The sequence below is a fragment of the Periplaneta americana genome, chromosome 15, assembly GCF_040183065.1.
Source record: "Periplaneta americana isolate PAMFEO1 chromosome 15, P.americana_PAMFEO1_priV1, whole genome shotgun sequence".
Taxonomy (NCBI): Eukaryota; Metazoa; Arthropoda; class Insecta; order Blattodea; family Blattidae; genus Periplaneta; species Periplaneta americana.
This window is the reverse complement of record NC_091131.1, coordinates 120539522-120563707: the sequence shown is the minus strand read 5'-3', so window position 1 is coordinate 120563707 and position 24186 is coordinate 120539522. Positions and strand designations below refer to the sequence as shown.

The 24186-nt window shown below is 37.0% G+C and overlaps 1 protein-coding gene across 4 annotated transcripts in view; it reads left to right on the top strand.

The window, feature by feature from the left end:
* Rpn13 (regulatory particle non-ATPase 13) overlaps positions 1-24186 on the top strand; it is a 625061-nt gene that overhangs the window by 29556 nt on the left and 571319 nt on the right. For 3 of the 4 annotated variants that reach the window (XR_011336219.1, XR_011336220.1, XR_011336218.1), the window contains exons 7-8: positions 11137-11303; positions 20022-22555. Coding sequence is in view for 1 of the 4 variants with exons in the window: in XM_069848077.1 (XP_069704178.1) it covers positions 11137-11303; positions 20022-20273 (419 nt within the window). In the remaining 3 variants the exon portion in view is untranslated. Of the gene's footprint in view, positions 1-11136; positions 11304-20021; positions 23080-24186 lie in introns of those variants that run through there. The other variant, XM_069848077.1, reaches the window with a different exon arrangement.

The window sequence follows — 24186 nt, the reverse complement described above, 5'->3', positions numbered from 1 at the left end:
GAACTTTCTTCAATCATTCAAAATTATAAAGAAGAAGACATTTATAATGCGGACGAAACTGGTTTATTTTTTCGTGCTCTTCCGGACAAAACTCTAAGCTTGCGGGGAGAAAAATGTTCTGGCGGGAAAATTTCAAAGGAACGTTTGACTGTGCAAATATGGCAGGTGAAAAAATGAAACCACTCGTTATTGGAAAGGCATCGAAACCTTGCTGTTTTAAAGGAGTGGACATGATGAATTGCCTGTGGAATGGAGAGCTAATAAGAAAGCTTGGATGACACGCGATCTTATAACTGATTGGCTAGTTTCTTTTGACAAGAAAATTAACAGTTTTACTTTTCCTAGACAATGCTGTGGAGGATTTAAGACGCCCCTGCCATCTTTGACCACCCTATTGAACCATGTTATACTGTAACTTTCTATTTCGGCTATTCAATTGTTTGTTGTAGCAACGTTGGCTTTTTAGATTGTTGTAACTTTTGATTTCATAAAAGCAGTCTTTCAGTGAATACGACGACACGTCTTCTCCTTTTGCGTTCTCCACACAATTTGATGCCGAAACCCGGGAGAGATATTCGTAATTACTATTTGCATCTGATACTAGAAGCATATCATGTACACTTTACACTTGAAGACTTCGAGAGAAGATGCGCAGCACGCTGAAACTAGTGAGAAGTCACCCTTGCTGTAACAAGACTAGGAGGCGGATGTGGCCACTCACTGACGCTATTACTGCAAGATAAGTTTTGTTGTGATATTATACGCACATGTTAACTAGTCAGAGATCAAATTAGTGAATGGACAGAACAGTTTCAGCTGTGAATATAACTTCATTAGAAAGATTGCTGTTGAATTTATTACTGCTTGCTGTATCTTGTTACTGTGAAGTGATTGTAATGTCTTTATTGATAGCATATAACACTACCACCAGAGACACAGTCGATTAAGGGGCTCAATTGGTCACACAGGCTTATATATACATTTATATTAGTCTTCGGAAAAGTAATGCCTGATTCTGACAGAAGTGACACTACACCACTTGAAACGGAAATGCACGAGAGAAAGGAAGAATGCTATGCGTTTCATTACAGAAATAGATGCATTTACTGATGACACCAGCCTAGATGACCTTGAATATTTCCGTGACCGGCTTCAGGAAACCCTGAGTAAATTGGGCACACTTGACGATGCCATCCACGATCTCCTTTTAGACAGCGAGTACGATGATGACGTGGAGAAGTGTGAGGAGTACCTGGATTCCGCTAAACGCACGATACAGAAAGCGTTGTGAAGGATTGGGGATAGATTATCAACCTCGATGACGAACACAAGTATCTCCGATAAGCAGGCAGTCGCAATTGCACCAACACAAGCTTCGATCACACACTCGGTCCAACTACCACTGATCAAGCTCGAACCATTCTCCGGAGACGTTGAGACCTGGGCACGATTTTGGGAGCAGTTCGAATCATCTATAGATAAGGACCCCTCCCTCTCTACAATAAACATACACATATTTCTCTGTGGCTATTTGGAGGATGAACCGAAACAATTTGTTGACGGAATTCCTGTGATTGCAGAAACGTACTAGGAGACGAAGAAAATACTACGGACGCGCTACGGCGACAAGAACAGGATAATTCAAGCACACTTAGATTATCTGGAGGATGTAAAACCCATACAAATTGCCACTCCTGAAACACTGAACACTACATACATAGAATGTCACCGGCGGGTGCAAGCCCTTCGAGCACTCGGAGAAGATGTCAATGGATATGGAAGGATCCTCGCGCCTAAAATACTGCGAGCATTCCTGGACGACATCTGTCGCCAGTGGATAATCATGTGAAGAGAGAAAACTTATCAGAGGGAGATATTCTCAAGCTAATTGAGTTTTTGGGAGAGGAAGTGGACGCTGCCCTGACTACTCAGAAGATCCATGGTGACACCTTCTCTTCTACCTATATCCCTACAACAGCAACACTGCGAGTCGACACCAAGACAGGATCCAGATCGCGTAAGAGCAGATCGACACCTGACCCCTTTTGTGTGTTCTGCGAGTCCCGTGGTCACTGGGCTCAAGATTGTAAGGTAGTCCCAGATGCCAGTGAGCGAGTGAAGAGACTGAAGAATGCTAACCGCTGTTTTCTTTGCCTGAATCGAGGTCACTCTGCCAGAGACTGCAGCAGAAATGGCAAAGCATTGTGCACTCACTGCAAGATGTCTCACCACAGGTCTATCTTAAGCAACCCCAGATCTACCGAGCCAACAACTCACCCGACAAAATTTACGTCCGTAAATAGGATAAATGCTGAAGCAACAGATTTCACATACCTGCAGACAGCACGTGTATGGATCACGGGACCCACTGGTCTAACTAAACTTACGCGCTGCGTGTTGGACAGCAGGAGTCAGTCTAGCTTTGTCACCAAATCCATAGTGGATGAGCTGAAGCTAGAGGTTGTCGACTGTCGAGACTTAGCCATTGCATCCTTTGAGACATCTTCTACATCGAGTCCATGCAGACTTGTGAGATTTTCGATGAAGAGCATCTGGACCAACTCTACTGCGAGAATCACTGGATTTGAAAGCACCCATGCCATCTCGCCACAGTCAGCAGTACCTCACGATGTAAAAATGCTAGTGCATACTAGAAAACTGCAGCTAGCTGATCCCAAGGATCACACCGACGATATGAACCTCCCAATCGAGATCCTTATTGAGGTGATCACCACTGGAAGGTGGTGAAAGACAGCTCACCCATTCGTATTTCACCAACAGTAGTACTTATCCCCTCCAAGTTTGGTTGGATACTAAGTGGGAATCGAACAGGCATCACTGTGGGCTCAACAATTGTGAATTACATCCACTCAGAACATGCCCCCTCTTACCCGGATGATGTTCTCAGAAAATTCTGGGATCTGGAGACCCTGGGGATAAGAGAAAATCAAGATCGACAACGCAGTTCCAAGGACTCAGCAATACTTCAGGCCTTTGAGGACTCCTACCTCATCGAGGACCAATGGCAGGTAGTTTCCCTTCCCAGGAAGGAGGGAATTATTCCGCCCACCAATCTCTATAATGCACAGAGACGGTTCCACAACTTAGAGAAGAGACTGCAAGGAAATGCGCATCTAAAAGAAATATACTATACTCAGATGATGGACTGCATTGTTAAGGGGCACGTGGAACTTGTTGCACTAGGAAGTCAACCATATGACGAGTTCTACTTATCTCACCAATTAGTAAAGAAAGAGAAACGTGGAAAGACGAAATGGAGGATCGTCTTCGATGTGTCTGCTCGTGAAGGCGATGGTCCCTCACTCAATGATTCACTAGAGATGGGACCAAATTTATTACCAGAGGTTCTTTCGATTCTTCTGAGATTCCGAACATACCGTACGGCAAGTGTTCCTGCAGCTTAAATTGGATTGGAAAGACAGAGATTTGACCAGGTTTTTCTGGTACAACGTAACTCAAGATGACGAAGGAAAATATGAAATGACAAGTGACGTCACCATCTACCGTTTTACACGTCTACCTTTTGGCCTTACCTGTGGTCTGTTTCTCCTTTCAGCAGCACTAAGGGAACTTGCTTACGTACACAAGTCCACATTTCCTAGTGCCGCCAGTCTCATCGATGACAGTACTTTCATGGATGACTTTGTGGCCGGTGGGAAAAATGATAACCAAGTAATCTCCCTGTACTACGAATTCACACAACTGATGAATATATTTAGCCTACCTATGGCAAAATGGGCAACTAACTCCGAGCAGTTAAGATGTATTTGGGAGGCCGAGGATCGGAAAATCGAGACTGACACACAGGTTCTGGGAGGAAGGTGGGACACTTCATCTGACACCTTCTACATAGATCACCTTGACATCACAGAAATGCTCCTGGAGGGACCCGCCAGCAAGAGGCAACTCCTGCGTGTAACGTCCAGATTCTACTACATACTCGGACTTTTCACACCTATATCCATCACTGGAAAATTGCTATTTCAGGATATGTGGTGTAGAGGAAATGAGAGTTAACAGCCACAGAACTTAGAAACTCGCGCACATATTGGATTCAAGTAGCGCAAAGGCACTGTTTTCCTGCAGAACTACAAGCACTGGAGAATAGATTACCACTACCTAGGAGTCTAAAATAGTCCGCTTTAACCCCCTTTTGGAGGACGGCCTTATACACTTGGGTGGCCGCTTACAATTTGCAGACCTCTTTCAACAACACCCCCTACTCCTGGATGGATCGCATCCCTTTGTGCAACTACTTATTGGGGAGATGTACATTAGACTTCACCATCTAGGAGTGCGAATTGTATTGTCGGAGCTGCCTTCTGAATTTTGGATACTTCGCGCTCGACAAGCAGTTAAGACGATACTACGCACCTGTCTTCCCTGCAAAATGGCGCATAATCACTTGGGTCAAGCTATAGAAGTCCCACTCCCAGGAGACCGCGTAACGCCACTGAAGCCATTCAAAGTCACAGGAATCGATTTTGCAGGACCGTTCTACGTAAAGATGGTCGGAGGGACACACAAGAAATGCTACATAGCCCTTTTCACTTGTGCTACAACACGGGCATTGCATTTGGAACTATGTTCTGATATGTCTACTGACACATTCCTGCTTGCGCTTCAGAGATTTGCTGGAAGACCTCACACCATCTACACTGACAATGCCAGGTCCTTCCATGCTGCCAACAAGGAATTAGCTTCTATCTGGACATTTCTCTCGGCATCTTCAACCCATCAATATTTAGCCAAACATAACATCCACTGGAAGTTCAGTGTACCTAGGGCGGCTTGGTGAGGAGGATGGTGGGAGAGAATGGTTGGCACTACCAAGAGATGTTTGCGGAAGGTTCTGGGAAAGACACAGATTAGCGAGGAAGCGTTGAATACTACCCTAGTCAACATAGAGGCTGCCATAAATTCCAGGCCCATCTCGCAGGATGTAGACAATAGAGATGCACTAACACCAGCTCATTTTCTGACAGGACAGCGACTTACCACAATACCCACAGGACCGGAACCAAAGATGAAGAGAGACCTAACAAAGGAACTGACGATGCGTCAGAAGTTAGCCGACGACTTCTGGAAGCGTTGGACCATTCATAGGTGGATGCGACAGTGGCGTGAGGAAGGAAGTGCAAAAAAAATCTCCACCTGGTCGGCTGTATTCAGCGCACACTGCAGAAAAGTAGCTCGAGTATGGGAATCTGTAGAGCAGAGTCTATGCAGATCAGCAAACAAGCATGCCATTGCGCTGCAAATGTCAGACAGAAGCGTGCAATGGATTTTGCATGAAGATCTTAAATTCCATCCCTATAAAATGCAAGTTGTGCCATGGCCACCTCGTTCTCCAGACCTAACAGTCCTGACTTCTTCCTCTCTGGAGCTATCTCAAAGAGAAAGTCTATGTCAACAGACCTGTGAACCTGGGAGACCAAAAGGAATGAATCTGAGGGAAATAAACAGGCTACAGCCAGATATATTAGGAAAGGTAACGGACAACTTCTACCACCACATACAGCAGTGCATTGACAGTGATGGTGCTCATCTAATAATGTCGTCTTCAAAAAATGAATAAAGCTTCTGAATCTCCAAGAAGTGTAGTTTCAGGTTATGTGAATACATCTTGATTATGTTCTAGGCATTAAAATATTTTACACTTTAAAATGTGTTCATTATTTCTGCCAGACCCTGTACAATTCAGTTACGTAAACTGTATGTGGTAATGTCAAAGTTGAAGACTTTAAGCCAATGCTTTGCAAGCAGTGGGCTGTAGGAGCTGTTTTTTTTGTTATAATTATTCGCAAACTATATATTTTTTTTGTTGTAAGTTATAATTTTAATGTTAAAAATTTGAATTGCTTTGTTTCGGTATTCTTTATAGATTTGGTCTTTTTCTTTACATATTTTACTTTCTATATTCATATTGTAATGTTCTTTTTAATCACTATTTTTTAGTTTTAAAGCCTTTTTATTCACGTGTTTTTAGTTTTAATATCCTTTTTTCTTATTTGTTATTCTTTTCTAGGTGTCAAACTATTTTGGTAGTGTCTTAGCATGTGAAGTCCAGTAATAACAGAAGTGTATGAAAATCTGTGTTAACACTTTTTTAATTTTTTACCATTTACTTACTGATATTTTTTAGCTTAATCTCCTTGAAAATCAGGAAGAGGAATTACAATCTCTTTCATCATCAATTCACTACATAAGGCAGCATTTCCATCTGTTGTGAGATAAAATGTCATTTTTCTGAACTGTCCCAGATCTCTATTGCCATATTGTTACTAGGTGTGATGTAGGCCAACAGCGCACTGCAGACATTCTGTCTCAGACAGGATAGTTTTGTCTCTGACTATTTGATGTAACAATTACTGATTACACGCATTCTTATTAGGCTGCAGGCTGATGCATTCGTCTGATGCAGTATGCTGCTGCCCTTAGTGGTATATGTTGTTTCATAGCTGTGTACGAAATGTGACATGCTCCCCACCTGGCAGTGTCATACTACAGAACTGATGATCTGTAGGCCATGAAATAGTTGCTGTCTCATGTTCTCTGACACAGCTCTTGTATTCTCAAAATAAGCATAACAACATTAAACTTTTTTTTTTTCGTTGTTTTCACTGTGTTCACGTGACATACAAATCCTTAACAGTTGAGATTATAGGATGCGTATTTTCCGGGCTAGAGGGTCGTGGTCTGTCGGTGTTGCAACCAAACGTTTCGTCCACTACTCCAGTGGACATCTTCAGTGGCGTGGTACACGTGTGCGGAGAGATCTGCTGTGTGTATCAGGAACTGACATTGATACACACAGCAGATCTCTCCGCACACGTGTACCACGCCACTGAAGATGTCCACCGGAGTAGCGGACAAAACATTTGGTTGCAACACCGGCAGACCACGGCCCTCTAGCCCGGAAAATATGCATCCTATCAACGCCGGCCGTGAAAGCCTACATTCCAAGATTAGTTGAGATTATATCCAAATATTTCAGTGCAAGTGGTACATTGTTTCATGCCATGGCATTTGTTTCCTGTATTTCTTAGGCTATTTAGTATTAATGAGGCTATTGGCAGGTTATGGGTGATATGTTATCCGTATGTTCTAGGCCTATATTCATGGATTCCACATTAACATGAAAACCCTTTTTTTTTACCATTCATGGGAAACTCAACTGCTATTCATGCTCATGTTTAGCAGAAAAAATAAATTTTATGTCTTACCTATATTTATTTTCTGTTTAACACAATTTTTTTTTTTTTGTAATAATTGTGTATTTGTTGTCAATTGTGTAAATGGGTAGTGACAGTATGAGTGAATAGAGACACACCCAAAGACTGTACATAAAAAGCAATGTTCAAAACAATTTTATAAAATACACTCTATAATATGTAAACTGTTTTTTTGCAAGAAGGATACACAAAAAGAGTTTATGGTGACAAGTAGCAAAAGTAATTGTAAATAGATTTCTGCAGGAATCTAACTCCCTTTCTCCCCATAGGATCAATGATTCCGCATTTTTGTATTAATGTTGTTATCTACGAACATAACCCATAGCGAGGATTGACTGCACTCATATGTGTATCTCATAAGGTGCACTCACATGTGTATCTCGTAAATTGCTGTTTAGTTTTTCAGTGTTGTATATCGCTCACATTTACTGATGTCTAATGATAGGATTTATTTGTATTTTCAAACCCATTGTTGCTTATCTGTATTTTGTCAATTATGACGGTTTCGTGGAACTTATTTGAAAAATGTTTAAGACTTTGTCTCGCTTGATTTCCAAAAGATTCTGTCCATAGGTCCATAATTTGAATGGTCTTGATCTAGGCAAAACACATACAGGACTGCATTTTAATTTAAAGGTAGTTTTATGAAAGCCAATTTGTTTTCCATCACAAGAACTTCATTGGCATATTTCAATGTGTATATATTATAATCATCTTTCAAGTTATATTTTCATCACCACTGTTATCGGAGACAAATGTAGAAATAGCACTTAAGTATATTAAACTGTCCTCCAAAAAAAAAAACCGTGACATCTAATTTTTTTTTTTTTTTTTACAGAAACTCCATTTAAATGTCATTGAATGAAATTTACTTCTACTATATCATCACAGAATTATAAAAATATAATTTCCACACAGATTTTGAGCTTTAACAATGCTTACATAAATATAATATTAGCAACAATGGCATTATTATAGTCTTATTGTTTTCCAGCTCTAGTGTGCTAGAACTTCCAAGTATTGTTGTGAGGGTGTTGTGTTATCAATGTTTAGTGTTAATGTAAATATTCTCTGGATATTCTGAAGAAGTTTAAAAGAGAATTATGCATGAGAATGCCTCTAAGCAGTCATTCGTGAATGGCAAAGTATACCTTTTAAGAATTTTATTGTTAATAATCGCATTTTAAATACTATTTTGTTTGCTGATGATCTAGTCATTTTTAATGATTCGGAAGACTGTTTATAGTTAAGCAACAAATAAAAGTGAATAAGTTCCAAGGAATGTGTGGCACTATAAGAAAGATCTTAGGATGTAAAACTTTGAAGTCCACACAACTTAAATTTTATAAAGTTATGTCAGTCCCTATGCTCACATACGGCCGTGAGAACTGGACTTTGAATAAATCAGACAGAAGGAAGATAGAGGCTGCAGAGATGAGATTTTTGAGATTGGTTGCGGGGTTTACTCTCTTAGATCATAAAAGATTTGAAGACATACGTACTGAACTTAAGATTTTTAACCTCAATGACAAATTATTACAATGTAAAGAAGACTGGAAAGAACATATTGAATGTATGCATGAAGACAGGTTCCCAAAACTACTTTTGAACTATACCCCAGTTGGAAGACGGAGTATAGGTAGACCTTATAATAGAATTTCTCTGAGAAGGAACGGACCAAATGGCCCAAACCTTGATGATGATGATGATGATGATGATGATGATGATGATGATGATGATGATGATGATGATGATGAATGGCTCTAAGTCCTGGAGATTTGGCGATAGCAGTTGAACTTTTAAATTAAGGCTGCAGCTATCGCTATGTTAGTGAGATTCTGGGTACCTTCTGCAGTACTATTCTTCGAACTGTAAAATGTTTCCAAGAACTCAATTCTTTTCAGATGAGACCTGGATCATGCTGTCTAAGATGCACTTTGGCCAGGGAAGACTGTTTCTTGAAGCTGCAAGTCCTGCAAAATTGATATCACACTAATGTTGGGACCAAAATACTGTTGCTAGTCAAAGGAACAGATTTTGGAAGACAATGCTAGTGTCCATTCCAATGGGGGATGCACAGTAAGCCTTTTAGACCCTCTGTAACCTAACCTAACTGTTGAGATACGAAATCGCCTGAAAAAGTCCACAATACAAATGTGAGTATAGAGTGAGGAGGAGACTACATGAGACGGATTTAGCCTTAAGAAGAAGACCTGCCAGAGGCCCAGAGCTTACTTCAGAACACCGAAAAGCCAGTCTATGTTTTGTGCAGAGATATGAACACAGGACAGAGTGGAGCCAAGTGCTTTTCAGTGACGAATATAGACTCTGTCTAAAGTCATCAGACGGGCAGGAAAGAATGTGGAGAAGGCTTGTATCATCTCTGAGAGGATGCCTTTTGGAGGCTTTGTGGTGGTGTGCAATGGCATAACTACATAAGCCCATACCAAACTCGTATTCATAGAGAATGGCTCATCAACGGCACACCTGCACATTGAAGAGATACTCACTGATCATTTAGTCACTTTTGCATCTTTTATGGACGAAAAGTATGCACTTATTCACGACAATGCACGTTCCCATGCTGTTTGATGTGTGACGGACTACCTCTAGAAGGTCAGCTTTTCAACTTTGAACAGAACAGCAGAGAGTTCTGACCTGAACTCTATTGAGCATATGTGGGCATGATTGGACGTCGCATCTGGACCTGAGTTTTCATCCCAGCTGTACTACGGGAGACACTACAGAAAGAATGGGAGGAAATACCACACGAGGACATTTGGGCTTCAATCAGAAGTCTGTCAAGAAGACTCATACCAGTAATGAAAGCAAGAGGTGGCAATACTTGCTATTGATCACAAAATGAACAAATTTGATGTTTCGAATGTATTGTTTCAAATGTATGATCAATAAATCGTCTGTTTTCGTTTATGCCAAAACAAGCATATATTGTTTTATTTTTAATACGATTGTGGTATTACTCTCGGGGACGACAACTATGACCTGGACACTCACTAAAACGTCTTCTGGACCCTGCCTAGCTGGAACCGAAATGAGTCAACAATGGCCTAAATTTGTGTTTGGAATATGATGATGACGATTGTGGTAACATTAAATTTATGTAAGCATTCTAAAAACTCTAAATATGTGTGAAAGTAATTTTGTGATGATATAGTAGAAGCTAATTTAATTTTTTCACATTTAGATATGGTTTCTGTCAAAAAAACTAAGATGTCACGGTTTGTTTGGAGGACAGTGTATATACTCAATGTAAAAAAGATAGTCTGTTGCTTTGATAATTTCTGACCATATCTACTATAGGCCCACATCATTATTTTGTCAATATAAAGATAAATTCAGTGTGAGATGTGTATCATGCTCTGGTTTGGGTAATGTGATCTTGATCAACTGAGATGATTTTCGGATTTAATGACATATTTTTTTTTGTGAATGAACATGTACTTTAGCTCCAGTCCTAAAGTATTTAATAGTCGCATCATGTCTATGCCACTGGTGATTATCTTCTGAAAATTCATGAGAATGGGATATTGTTTCTTTATTTTCTCCACAAAATTTGTTAATAGTTGTGATACTGTAAAATGCAGCAGTTACCCTTTTATTTCTTTAGTGTAGTTTTAAAGTCGAGTTTTTAAAAATGAGAATTGCAGATTTGAGAAATGATTTTGCTTAGTCTACTATAAGCATTACCATTTCCTACACTGCTATGAAAAAATACAGTGTTGTAGTTCATCTGGAAAAACACAGTAAGAGAAAGATGATTACTTTTCCTTTTTGTTCACATGTGTTGTTTTATAGAAACGAAGAAATTGTAATGGTGAACATAAAGTTTGAATATATTGTCGTATTTATGTTTTGATAGTTGACTTATCTTCTACTTTGACAATGGAGAATTTGCAAGCGGTTTTGGGAGATCCTAATTTGGTGCGTGAGCTGCAGCAACATCTGCCTTCTGGCATTGGTGGGTCTCCTCCACCTCCAGCTTCTGAACAGTTACGTTCAACATTGGCATCACCACAATTTCAGCAAGTATGAGTATTTTCTATACACTACAGTAAAGAGCTGGTACAACTTATGTGTGGGGGGGGGGGTACATATTTTTCAATCATCAGTTAAATTACTGTTGATGAACACGAATATTTATTTTGTGTTGACTGAATTGACGCATGTGTTACACTTTTTAATTAGTGTTTCATTTCTCAGTTATTGTATACAGTACATATTTTCTCAGTTTTTGCCTTCACATTTTACAGTAGGCGAGACGGGATATTTTATACACAAGGATATATGACACATGATAAACTTTGGCCCGATCATTGGCATTACTGTTCTGTGATTCATTTGTTTTAATAATTACTTTCTGTTGGTGATTTGTCATTTGTAGCAAGTGTGGAGTTAAAGAATTTTATCTAGAGCTAAAATTGCAATCCTGAGTGATCAAAGTAAGTGTTACGTAAAATATTAATCATTTTTCAATAATATAGATAAGATTTATCAATAATCATTTTCTGGGATTGCAATCTACATATCTTTAAGTAATTATGTCCAGCAGCCATGAGATCTTGATTGTCCTAATTCCTTTTTGAGTAAGAGTGTAATGTCTATGTGTTTCATGGGGAACAGGGGATATGTAATACGTATATCATTCATCCCTGTGTGAAACACATTTGCATTCATTACCCCTCCTACAAAAACATGATGACCATGGTTGTCGGAAGAAGAATAAAGAATGTAAACGTGCGAATACTAAATGAGGCAGTAGAGCAAGTGGACAGCTTGAGATACTTTGGGTGTACTAAGTAGTAACATGAGCTGCTGCCAGGAAGTCAAAAGGATAGCAATGGCAAAGGAAGCTTTCAATAGGAAAAGGAGCTGCTTCTGCGGACCTCTGGAAAAAGAAATAAAAGACTAGTGTTTTGTGTGGAGTATGCATTGTATGGAGCAGAAACATGGACATTACGACGAAATGAGGAGAAGTGGCTAAAAGCATTTGAAATGTGGATATGGAGAAGAATGAAGCATGTGAAATGGACAGACAGAATAAGAAATGAAGCTGTGTTGGAAAAAGTGGTGAAGAAAGAATGACGCTGAAACTGATCAGGAAGAGAAAAAGGAATTGGTTAGGTTACTGGCTGAAATTTTCTAAAAAAAAAAATATGATACAAGTTCAGATGAGGACATTGCGTCAATGAGGTCTGATAGGAGTGATGATGACTTCGTAGAAGAAACTGAAGAACCATATAAAGAGAAGGTGGAAGTAGGTAATTGGGTCCTAGTTTCATGCAAAAGTAAAAAAGATTAGTAGATTTGTTGGATGCATTTTAGAGTCAGGACCTTTAGAAGAATGGACTGTGAAATTCGCACGACACATAAGTGGCAGAAAATGGCCACAAAAGATATTTCTGTGATTGACAGTTCTTAAATTGATACTATACTTTCACAACCTACATTATAGATAAAAATGAAAGTTTAATTTGTTTTTATTTTAATTAAAGTTTTGAAGGACTCTCTGTGGAATAGATGTAAGATGTTAAAATGTAGTGTGATTAGCTTCAGCAAGAATGTTATTGGTAATCTGTTGTACAACTTTGAAATACCTTTCAAAATGGACCATTAGCATTGTAAACCAAAATCTCATTTAAATTTTGTGAATTCTGAATATAAAGTAACTGTATCTTTATCTCCAAGGAGTGTATCACATAACCCCATGATAGGGAGGATTGATACACTTTGCATACAGGTAAAAATTGATTGTTTTTTGTGTGTTGAAACAAGTTTTTAAATTGTGTATTTTGTTAATGTTGTCAATAAGCTCTGTTTAACTAAGTACTTGTGTGAAGATAGCTACAGGAAGCATATTTAAGACCACAATATTAATTTTTTATCCATGTGTATCAAACATCTCCAGTCCTCCCTACATATATTTTGTTTAATTTATTGTAGACAACGTGTTTCTTTTATTGTTTCATTTCGGAAGTAAACTTTGGAATTCTTTTTCAATTGTTTTAATACATTTGTTGGGTTATTGATAGTTTTAAACTTTTTTTATCTCCTTTATATGCCATGAAGGCACTTTGAGCACATGGAGGCAGAGCTCCATGTTTTCTTGACCTCAATACTAGAATGAAACAACATGCTCAGACTGTCTTTATCCAGTACTCAGTTTGATGATAGGCAGAGTGAACCTTGGGGCTGTTCTAGAAGTTTTGGCAACAAGGAAAAGTCTAGTCACCACCCAGGATAGAACCTGGAACCCAGTTTATTTTACTTTAAATGTTTTTCTCATTCTTTATTTTCTAATTTTGTTTCATTTTGTAACCATATCTGTTGCTCCCAAAAATTTCGTTATGGTTGATGTATTTTAAACCTCTTGCTGGAATGGCACATATTTCAGTTCATAAATAATAATGAAAACACTTGCGTTGAAGTAACTAGTGTGTTATCTCAAATTAATGAACTTGACAAGTGCACATACTTTGCGGATCTTAAGGATGCATGAGTAAAGTATTGTTTTATATATATATACAGTAGAATCTCTATTATCCGTGGTAATGAAGGGGGTGAACTGAACGATTAATCAAAAAAATTGGTTAATCTGTACCATAAATAAGTAAATAATACTTGAAATTTCGTAATTTCCTCTGTAGTCTTGTGTTTAACATGCTAGGTAGTGAATCACAAGTTCACTAATTTAAGTTTGGTTGTCAAGGACGTGTTCTTAAGGGGCAAGGAAACTCCTTGTAATAGCTGTAAGTGGAAATACAGGAATAGTAGAGGTCTCATGTTGTAGACTTGCATAGTCTATACACTTTATCCTTAATTTTTATTAAATCGTGCACAGTTGTAACATCAGTCTCGTATTCTGATGCGAGATGAGCCACAGTTTATGGAATACATTTTATATAGAAGTTGTACAGTATGGCAACTTAAACAGTAGACCAAACTGGAAGTGTAAAGGCTTGTAATAACACACTCTAGAAAAAAATACGTACTAATATAACGTACAGTAGTACTTCATATGATTCTGTAGCAAAAAAAAAAAGTGAGCGAAAGACAGTTGGATAATCCGTCAATCGGTTAATAGGATATCGGATAATCAGGGTTCTACTGTATATCACCTCAGACTGTGTGGAAATTGCATTAGTCTCTCATCTTGTTGATTATAAGTAATGATAACTTTACATTTATGCATATACATATTAAGGGGCAGTTTTTTAGGCTTAAGTAATGGGCAGAACTTGATATGGGCGTGGTGTTTGTATAGATGGAACATACTAATAAATCTGTGTTCTTCCTGTTAAAATAAAAATATGAGAAAATGTTAGGAGTATTTACAGTACCATACTTGCACTAGCTTTCATGTGTGTCTCAAGATCTGATGCCTTTTAGGTGTAATAGTTTCTGAATTGAGGATAACGGATGAGGGATATTTTGTATCCATCTTATTTATTTGTTGTATAATAGAGGTCTTATTGAATTAAAAATTTTTACTGAAATTAGGCATCCTCCTATTTATTGCTTCAGAATAAATTCAGGTAAACATGTATGATAGTGACTGTAGAGAAATGACAAATATTACAGTACTGAGTTTTACGCCCAGATTTTTTTTTTATTATTATTATATCAACAGTGATTAAGCATTTGTTGAAACTGGATTGCTGAAAATGAAGTTATCTCTTTTAAAAACTGGCATTTACATTTTGCTTAGGATAATCAGATGTACTTACACAAGACCATCTTCATAGTGCATTCTTAAACATTCCAGTTCCTATTCGTAATAAGATAATCACTTGCTGTGACTTCATACATCATATTATTTTTAAGCAAATTGCACAAGGACAAAGATTCTAACCTATATTTCTTTAAGCCCAAATTATCTTGGCTAATACATTGTCTGTAAATAATGTACAGCAGATGTCTATTAGAAATGAAAATACATTTTTCTTACAGCTGAACTTGCACATTTTACAAACAAATCCAGAATTTAAATACCAATTGAGTACTCCAATGAGTTCCAGCCTACTGTGGAGTATGCTATAATGAGTGTACTGACATATTAACAATGAAAAGATCAGAAGTCAAAATTAAAACAAAACAAAATTTGTCTTATGATTTTTGAGTCTATTAAAAGAATCATAAAAAGGAAAATCAATATAAACTATATCACCACGAAGTAGCAAATAAGAATTGATATTCAAAATGTAAATGCTGATCAAACAGCTGCAATTTAATCTCTGATATACTCCGTAAAATATGCTGTAGCTATGTTTATCCTAGTTCCTGGTCATGATTGTTGGACAAACATCTTCAAATCAAAGACTTGGCCTGGTAACCTCTCCTAATTGTCTACTGTGTGCAAAAAAGGGAGGATAGGAAACATAGGATCTTTCTGTGAATTAGAAGCACGAAGAAAAATAACTTCGATGTTCATTACACATATGCATGCAAAAAAGAAAAAAAAAACATATTATATAGCGTCACATCCAATTTCACAATGTTTGCAAGTTGAAATTATTGTTTCAATACCTTTAGTAGCATTTCTATGTTCTCTTCGATGGTTTCTTCATTTATCTCAAGAACTTGTACTGTAGGAGTCTATATCCACTGTACAAATGAATATGCATCTTGAACAGTACCTGCTTTAACATATATCCTAACTATTATGTTAGTTGTGTCTCCAGTTTTGAGAGCAGAATCTTTGCTATAGCTTGTTAAAGAAGTAATACAGTGGACATTTAAAAGAGTATATTTTCTCTATGAAAGACATATTAATAAAATTAAATCTCTACTTAAATAATTATGAAGCAGCCATTTCTTCTTTAGATGATCCTTATTCTTGACACCATATTTTCTTAACATTTTAAAACTCTTCTTATGTTTATATTTTCTTTGTTGTAGATATTTTGATCACATTATGCTGAAATAAAATATTTCACATGATATCTGTAATCATATAATCTGGGTGTATATTTTGAACTGATCACAAGTACAGAATAACCCCATTAATGTGCTCATCAAGGGACTGTGATCTTCAAGCACAAGTAATAAGTGGAACAGCACTATAAACAGGAAATGATTTGTGAAATGAAAAAACAATTTAGACACGAACTAATAGAAACATATTTTTTGTACATTAGTTATAGTGCAAAATGCAAATAAGAGCTCGTTTCATACGAAAAAATCTTTGATTGTTGTTTGCCTTGTGTTTTACTACTATTATGAATGATAACATTTTCTATGGGGTTCAAGGAACTACAGATAACTTTACTTGATACACTGCTAGCATATTCACTGTTCTGAAGGTTTCATTTGGTATAGGGACACTTTCCTCTGCAGATTCAATTGCATCATCACTGTCTTCATCTTGGGTGGTAGTGGCAGCATGATCCGCAATCATGTTGTCAACATCGCGGATTTCTGAGATCACCATTGTCAAGCAACACAATATCCTCCACCCTAACTTCCCCAAACTTCTCCTGTACAGGAGCCCAATCCTCGTCATCATCCATTATAAAAGGGGCAGGTTGTTATGGCATTTTGCACTGCAAACTTACTGTACATGCTACAGAATTCAAAGGATGACTAAATTTTACAGAATTGACAGGTAGACTTCTGTACGTTAAAATCCTTTCATACAAAGGAAAGTACCGATTAGTGCAACTTCTGACAGTGCCCAGATAGAGGGTGAAATTTCTTTCTTGCACTCGTGCTGAATTGACCCTCAGTACAGTAACAGCAACATATTTTTTTACCAAGCTTTTAAAACATCACAAGTTATGCAATTTATATGGAATTTTTTACTCATTTCCGATCCGAAAAAGCACTAAAAGTGGAATTTGGAAGTGTGACAAGAGGGTAAAATTATACAGTATTATATATGAAATGTCCAGGGACTATATAAAAAGAGTGTAATGAACAGGATAGCGTTATAAGCAGGAGCGTATTAACGAGGTTTTATAGTAGTTTCAATACCAGTAGCACAAATTTTTACTTTACAAAATTATAATAGTACATTATGCAACGAGACTATAATGGTAGTAATTAAGACGCGAGTATGTTTATGAAACGAGTGCAAGCAAGTTTCATAATTTTCATATGAGCGTCTTAATTACCATTATAGTCAAGTTTCATACGACTTTTTATGCTCGACCATATTTCTAACTTGAAATTATTCATAAGTATTCATGTTATTCTTATCTGACTGAGGAGCAGAACTGGCCTTGTGCAATACCTCGTAAATTGTGAGATGTGCGCAGACGCGAAAGTATTGATTCTTTCCGAGAAACAAATGTTGACATTGACCTTGATATAATCTAGTGAGTAAAATAAACATTAATCTTGATATAACCTTGAAATTGAATTAGACATTGAAAAACGATATGACAAATTGAATTTATTTGAATATTATTTACAATTAACGCTAATTATTATAGTAACAGAACTGACTTTATTTCAAATATAGGTGATTTATTGTGCAATTGGTGAAATGAATTTGCAGGAATGTGCTTTGTGAAAGGCTGGAAGATGACGGTGAATTGATGTTAATTTGTGTGGTTTTTTTTTTTTTTTTTTTTTTTTTTTTTTTTTTTTTTTTTTTTTTTTTTTTGACTGAGTTTAATATTGTATTTGAGATTTCAATTTTATTTTGGATCAATTCTTCAACATAACCTTCTGCGACAGTATTGGATTTCCAGCCTCCATGACGTTTCAGTGTTGTGATGTCGCCGCCAGCGTCTACTAAAATTGTCGCAGAACTCCTGCGAAAACAGTGGCAAGTGTATAAATTGGAGTTGGAGGGATTAAGGTATAGTGCTATTTCTTTCCCCATATTTCCCAGTTTATTTATGCCGACATTCTGCACGGTGCATTTTCCATGTTGGTAATTTATAAAGAAGGAGGGAGTGTTGCATATTTTTGGATGTAGATTTATGTATTTCTGGCATATATCATAGTACTTTCCTGTTACCATAAAGGTTCTTGTTGAGTTTGTCTTAGTATTTGGAATAGTAACTACCATAGTTGATCCAATATCTTTTACATTATCAACTTTTAATTGATGTAACTCATGTCTTCAGCAAGCACCCATTATTCCAAAAATTGTTTCTACCTGTAACAATATGAATCACGTTACCAAATATTTCCCCCCTCGCCTATTTATATGCTAATTGTAAGAAAGTAATTAGTAATATGAAGATAATATAGGGTATTTACTTTTATCATGAGGTATCAGGTGCTTCATTTATAAATGTCTTCAATTCATCAGGTGAAAATGTTTTGGCTTTTTTGCCTTAATATCCCTCTGATTTGCGTTTTATTAAGCTGTTCAATTTTGAGTACTTAGATAAGTCAATTTGGTGCTTAATATTCAATGTTGATTTCAAAATAGAGTAGTGAGTCCACAAGGTCGATGATTTCATATTTAGCAACAGTTCTTCGAAGTACACCAGCAATACATCTTCCGAAAATGAGTTTATGGATTTTGATTTTCTCCAATCCATGAATTGTACATAGAACTTTTCGTACATCTTTCTTGATTTTTGTGGCAATAAGTTATTAGTCACATTGAGTGTTTTTGCTGAAATTTCCGGCAGTGTAAGTTATAGCTCGTTATCACTAGTGTCCGCCATTTTTACTTTGTCTAATCTCGCGCTAGTTGTCTTTCGATTGCATATGAAGAGCACAGGGGAAAAAGGGGGGATGTCCACTTTTAAACAATTCTCAGGAAACCAATTTTAAAATATGAAACTCTATTATTCCGAATATAATACTGAGAATTTAACCAGCAGTTATTCTGTGACTAAGAACTTTCTTCCCCTGTTCTAAGTGTAGTATGAATTCACTTCATATGAAGTATATAAAGGAATGGAAATCTGAATTTTGCCTGAAAGTGGACATCCCCCCCTTTTCCCCTGTACTCTTCATATCTGAGAATAATCGATACTTGCGCTTTCATATTGCTACAATGGTATTTTCTGATTGGTGGAACACCTGAACTTTAATGAATAGGTGTACTTTAATGAGGTCCATTAAAGGGCTGCTACCAGGTGTATAATTATTACTACATTTTGGCACGGTCGAGCATAAAAAATTTAAAGTTGTACAATAAAGATATCTGATTGTCCTGTCTGTTACCAAGAAAATTAATGCCTAATATAATATTTTATTACGATAAAAACATTTTTTAAGTTGTCAATTGACATTCTAAGGTGAAAATTGATTTTAAAATACCGGTATAATTATTTAGGATAATTAAAATAGGCTATCAGAGAATAGATCGGAGATGGTAAGTAGTATTCACATAGAATTCAAGTTTTATAAACACCAAAATAAAATTTAAAAAAATGATTACCTTCCAGCAATAAAGTCCAGACTTATTCAGACATTATTATACATGTATTTTTAGCTTAATAGAGGCTTCACTAAAGGTGCAAATGATTGTTGTGCAGTGTAATATGGACCTTTTACAATGCAAATGCTCTACAATTTTATTTACTAAAATAATTAATTACTGTATAACCTTTAATTTGCATAGACTGTCACAGCGGAGTTGAGATGACCTTTTTTTTAAAGTAAGTGTTCCAGTTTCTTAATATATCTCTGGGAAAAAAATGTTGTTGCAATCTACAGAAAGAAATTGCATTACGATCAGGAGTAGTTTTTTTATGTATATAGAGAATATATTTATATGCATTATAGTTAAAATTTTACTGTCCATGTTGTAAAATGAAGTAAATATGTTTCTTGCAGGCCCTGAGCATGTTCAGTGCAGCTTTGCAGTCCGGTCAGCTTGGCCCAGTAGTTCAGCAATTCGAAGTGGGTGCAGAGGCTGTGGATGCTGCAAACCAAGGCAACATGGAAGAGTTCGTGAAGGCTCTTCAGAAGGCAAGCATTAATAAAGAAGAAGAAAATAAGCAACCTGGTGGAGATGAGAAACGTAAAAAGAAGGATGATGCTAATAAGAAAGATGACGATGACGACGAGGGTATGTCACTTGATTGAGATGAGCTTCTTTAATTTTTTGAAGCTCATTTAACAGTAATATTTGCGCTGATGAAGAAAATTGTAGTTTATTTCGCACAATGTCTATTTTGTTACTAGTTCATTAATTGTTAATTATTATAACCTAATTTGCTCGAATATAAGGATAACTACAGTAGAACCCTTATTTAACGTTTTTCTGGGGACACAGAATAATTAACCTTTGCTATTTCTGTTTTAAAAAAATATTGAATACTTTTGCAAAAACAGCTACACTAGCGCCTGGAATCTGAAAGCATAGCAGCCGTTAGCTTCATATGTAAAACAGAGAGTGTGCAGCTTCATATGTAAAACAGAGAGTGTGCATGCGCGAGCATATACTACCTGTACTGCTTCTACCCACTGCGTGACGTCACTCATGCTTGCAGATCCCAGGCAAGAAGTGTACCTGGTCTTACCATAAATACTGTTACAAATACTTTACTGGATTAGGAGCACAGTTTTAAAGATAACTTAATGTCTTTATGATATGTTACTTACAAGTATTCTGCACATTGAGCATCAATCATTTTTCAAAATGGCTACCTTTGGGCTTCACACAGTCCCCAAGTCTCTGTGGCCACTCATTTATTGCATTACGTATGGTCTCTTGAGGGATATCTGGCACTGCCTTCACCAAGGAACATTTCACCAGTGCTTCTCCATTGGGTTGAGGTCAGGGCTGCTGGCAGGCCAAAATGAAATCTGGCACATTCGCCTTAAGCCACTCTTGCGTTGAATTCGCTTGTGGGCTGGTGACGAATCCTGCTGGAATCTCCAATGTTGATTGAGAAACAAGATGTTATTCCAAGGCTTCACAACAGGCTCCAATATGGTGTCCTTGTAGACTTTGGCAGAGGTTGTCACCCTTCCCTTTTTTTTTTTAAATACAGAAATTGACTTTAGTGGTACCATCATATTATGCCACTGCCCAGCAGGCAGGATAATGGCCTGTGAAGATCCTTGGAGCTTTCTCATGAGCTTCTCGAGAGCTTGAAGCATAAACCCTGTAATTTTGCCAGTTGAAGATGTTTCGTCTTGTACCCATTCTGAGCATAATGCTAAAGAAACAGTCTTGATTTAAGCTCCCTCTGCTGCTTCAACTGCGGAGTGAGGAAATGACTTGTACTTCGCCAGTAAGCTCTTACCCTTAGGTTACTTCTAAGTACTCTGGACATCGACATTCTTAAATTCTGAGGTTCACAAGCCAGCACAGGGTGATTCCTGACAGGATTTCGCTTAATACGAGCTGCCACTGTTGAACCATCCTCTTTGTCCTCACAGTGCAAGGGTGACCTTGCCTCGGATGGTCAGCTATTGTCCTTAGATGTGTACCTCTTGATGGTCCGCAACACAAACATCCTGCTGATTTTAAGTGTTTTAAGGGTTGTGGAAATATCAGAAACTGATTTCCCAACCCTATGAAGTCCTAGCACTGCTACACGAGTTTCATAATCACCCCACACCATGATGAAAACTTCATAAAATATACTTTCTCTTCTACAGCTGAACTCACAATGACACCTTGATCCTTTGCTACAAGGATGGAAAATAAGCTTCAAAACTGGTTGTACAGCCTTATTTAAAAGTTCGTAACAATATTTATGGTAAGACTGGGTACAATAAGTAAATTGTGGACAGCATTTTAAAAAATAAGAAAGGAAAACATTAAGGGGAAGCTATGTGGCAATCAAGTCTTTTTCTCACCCTTTCGAATATCTTCGCATTTGGATATTTTTTTTTCCATTTTGCGAATTAAATTATTATTTTCGTGAAAGAAAGTGTTTTCCTTTTTGCGGTTAGTGTTTTCCAGTGATATGAGTCTGTTAGAATTGTAACTCGATCCAAAAATGAAAATTTTCACAAATGACGGAAAACATATTTATAATACTTTGTCTATTTTCTTCACAATAAAGGTTAATAAATGAAAGAACAATGATGAAAAACTACTATTCAGATTTGTGACCGTATTTATTTATACAGGATTAAAAGTTATTTAGCTTTAAATTATGGATCATATGAGTTTTGACAATGATCTTTGGATCATGAGTGTTCTGAAAATGCTCTGTTTGGAACATGTGTGTTTAGAAAGTGACCAGTTGGGATCATGTGGGATTTGATAGTAACAAATTAAAATATTACACAAGAACATTACCTCAGGCATATTTTTAAATTTTATGTAAAAAATGTGTCAAATTATAAAATTCTTTAGTTTTATTACTAGGTTATTTTAAGATGCTTTATCAACATCTCAGGTTATTTAGGTCTGAATGAGATGAAGGTGATAATGCTAGTGAAATGAGTCCGAGGTTCAGCACCGAGAGTTCCCCAGCATTTGCTCATAGTGGGTTGAGGGAAAACCCTGGAAAAATCTCAACCACGTAACCTGCCCCAACCGGGAAACGAACCCGGGCCACCCGGTTTCGCAGCCAGACGCGCTAACCGTTACTCCACAGGTGTGGACTTCTTTAGTTGAGTAGGCTTACATTTTACACTACATTTTACAAAATAACAAAGTACAATATAAACTGAGGGATCCAGTCAGAGAGAAGGATAAGTCACAAAACTTGTAATAGAGAAATTAAGTATTCTGAGAACAGTCTGAGAATTTCTGGCTGAAATTTAAAACTACAGTGGGATAAACTATTGCCAACATTCTAGAGGTGAAAAAAACTAAATTTTGTTAGAAAAGCGGGTTCTCCCCTTATTTGAGCCTTAACTTTCAATTTACAACCTACAAAAGAAATACTGATTAATAATAATTTTATCAAAACTCAAATTTTCCTTACTACGTTCCTTTATATCACAAGATTAACATCTTGATATTAAAAAAATCCTTTTACCATTTCTGCATAAAACAACAACTGAATAGACTACAGTGGACTATAGTGGACTTTATGTTGTCAGCAAACAGCTGGATACATTAAGAAAATTGATTGATTACCACTTCTGCATGTTTAAAGATTACAAATTTAATTAAACACTGAAAATGACTATCAGAGACGTTACATACAAGTATTTGAAAATATTTGGTTAACATAAATCGCTAAAATACCGGTTAACAACTAATACATATATTATGTGATAAAACATTAGGCCTTGCTTATTTTACCAATACATCAGTAGGAGCCAAGCAGGATCAGAAAAGAATATTAACCTTGCTAATTTGGCCTGGTTTTTTTTCGTTATTTCTGAAGCTACTATACATTTCCGTGGTCATCTTCTCTCTTCAACCGGTTATACATTCTCTTTCGTAATATTATGTTTACAAAATGCTCAATTACAGCTGCTAAATTCACTGATATTTACTGTATAAAAATAACAAGGCACATGCAAGATATTCATCCACAACCCTATTCTACACAATAAGAAGTGGAAAAGCGTGAGGAAAATACTGATCGGTGATTGGTTGAGAAGCGCTATACAACAGAACTCACAAGATCCAGTGGATCATGAGACTTTTGACAGATACCGAGAGGTTTGTTGTCCGTTTACACAAGCATCATGTAAGAAATGTGACAAATTAACCTCTAAATCGTGTTCTACACATATAACTGCATGGGAATATAACAGTATCTCAATTTTTCATTTTTTGGAGCATGTGAGTTATGACTCTGACTCATATGTACTATAACGGTGAAAACAATTTTATCTTTTCACTGTAGTAGCACTGACATCACACACTTCAGTGAGTACAACAAGAACTGACTGATGCTGTTGTGAATTGTGATGGATCCATCACTGAATGTGATTGTTTCTCACAAAGAGCGGAAATTAGTAGATGGTTTGTGTCCTATTCTGCTGTGTGATATTCTGCTTGTGATTGATTCTCATAAGAATGGAAATTAGCAGACGAACAGGCATGCAGCTACATGCAGACATGGGGAGAGAGTGG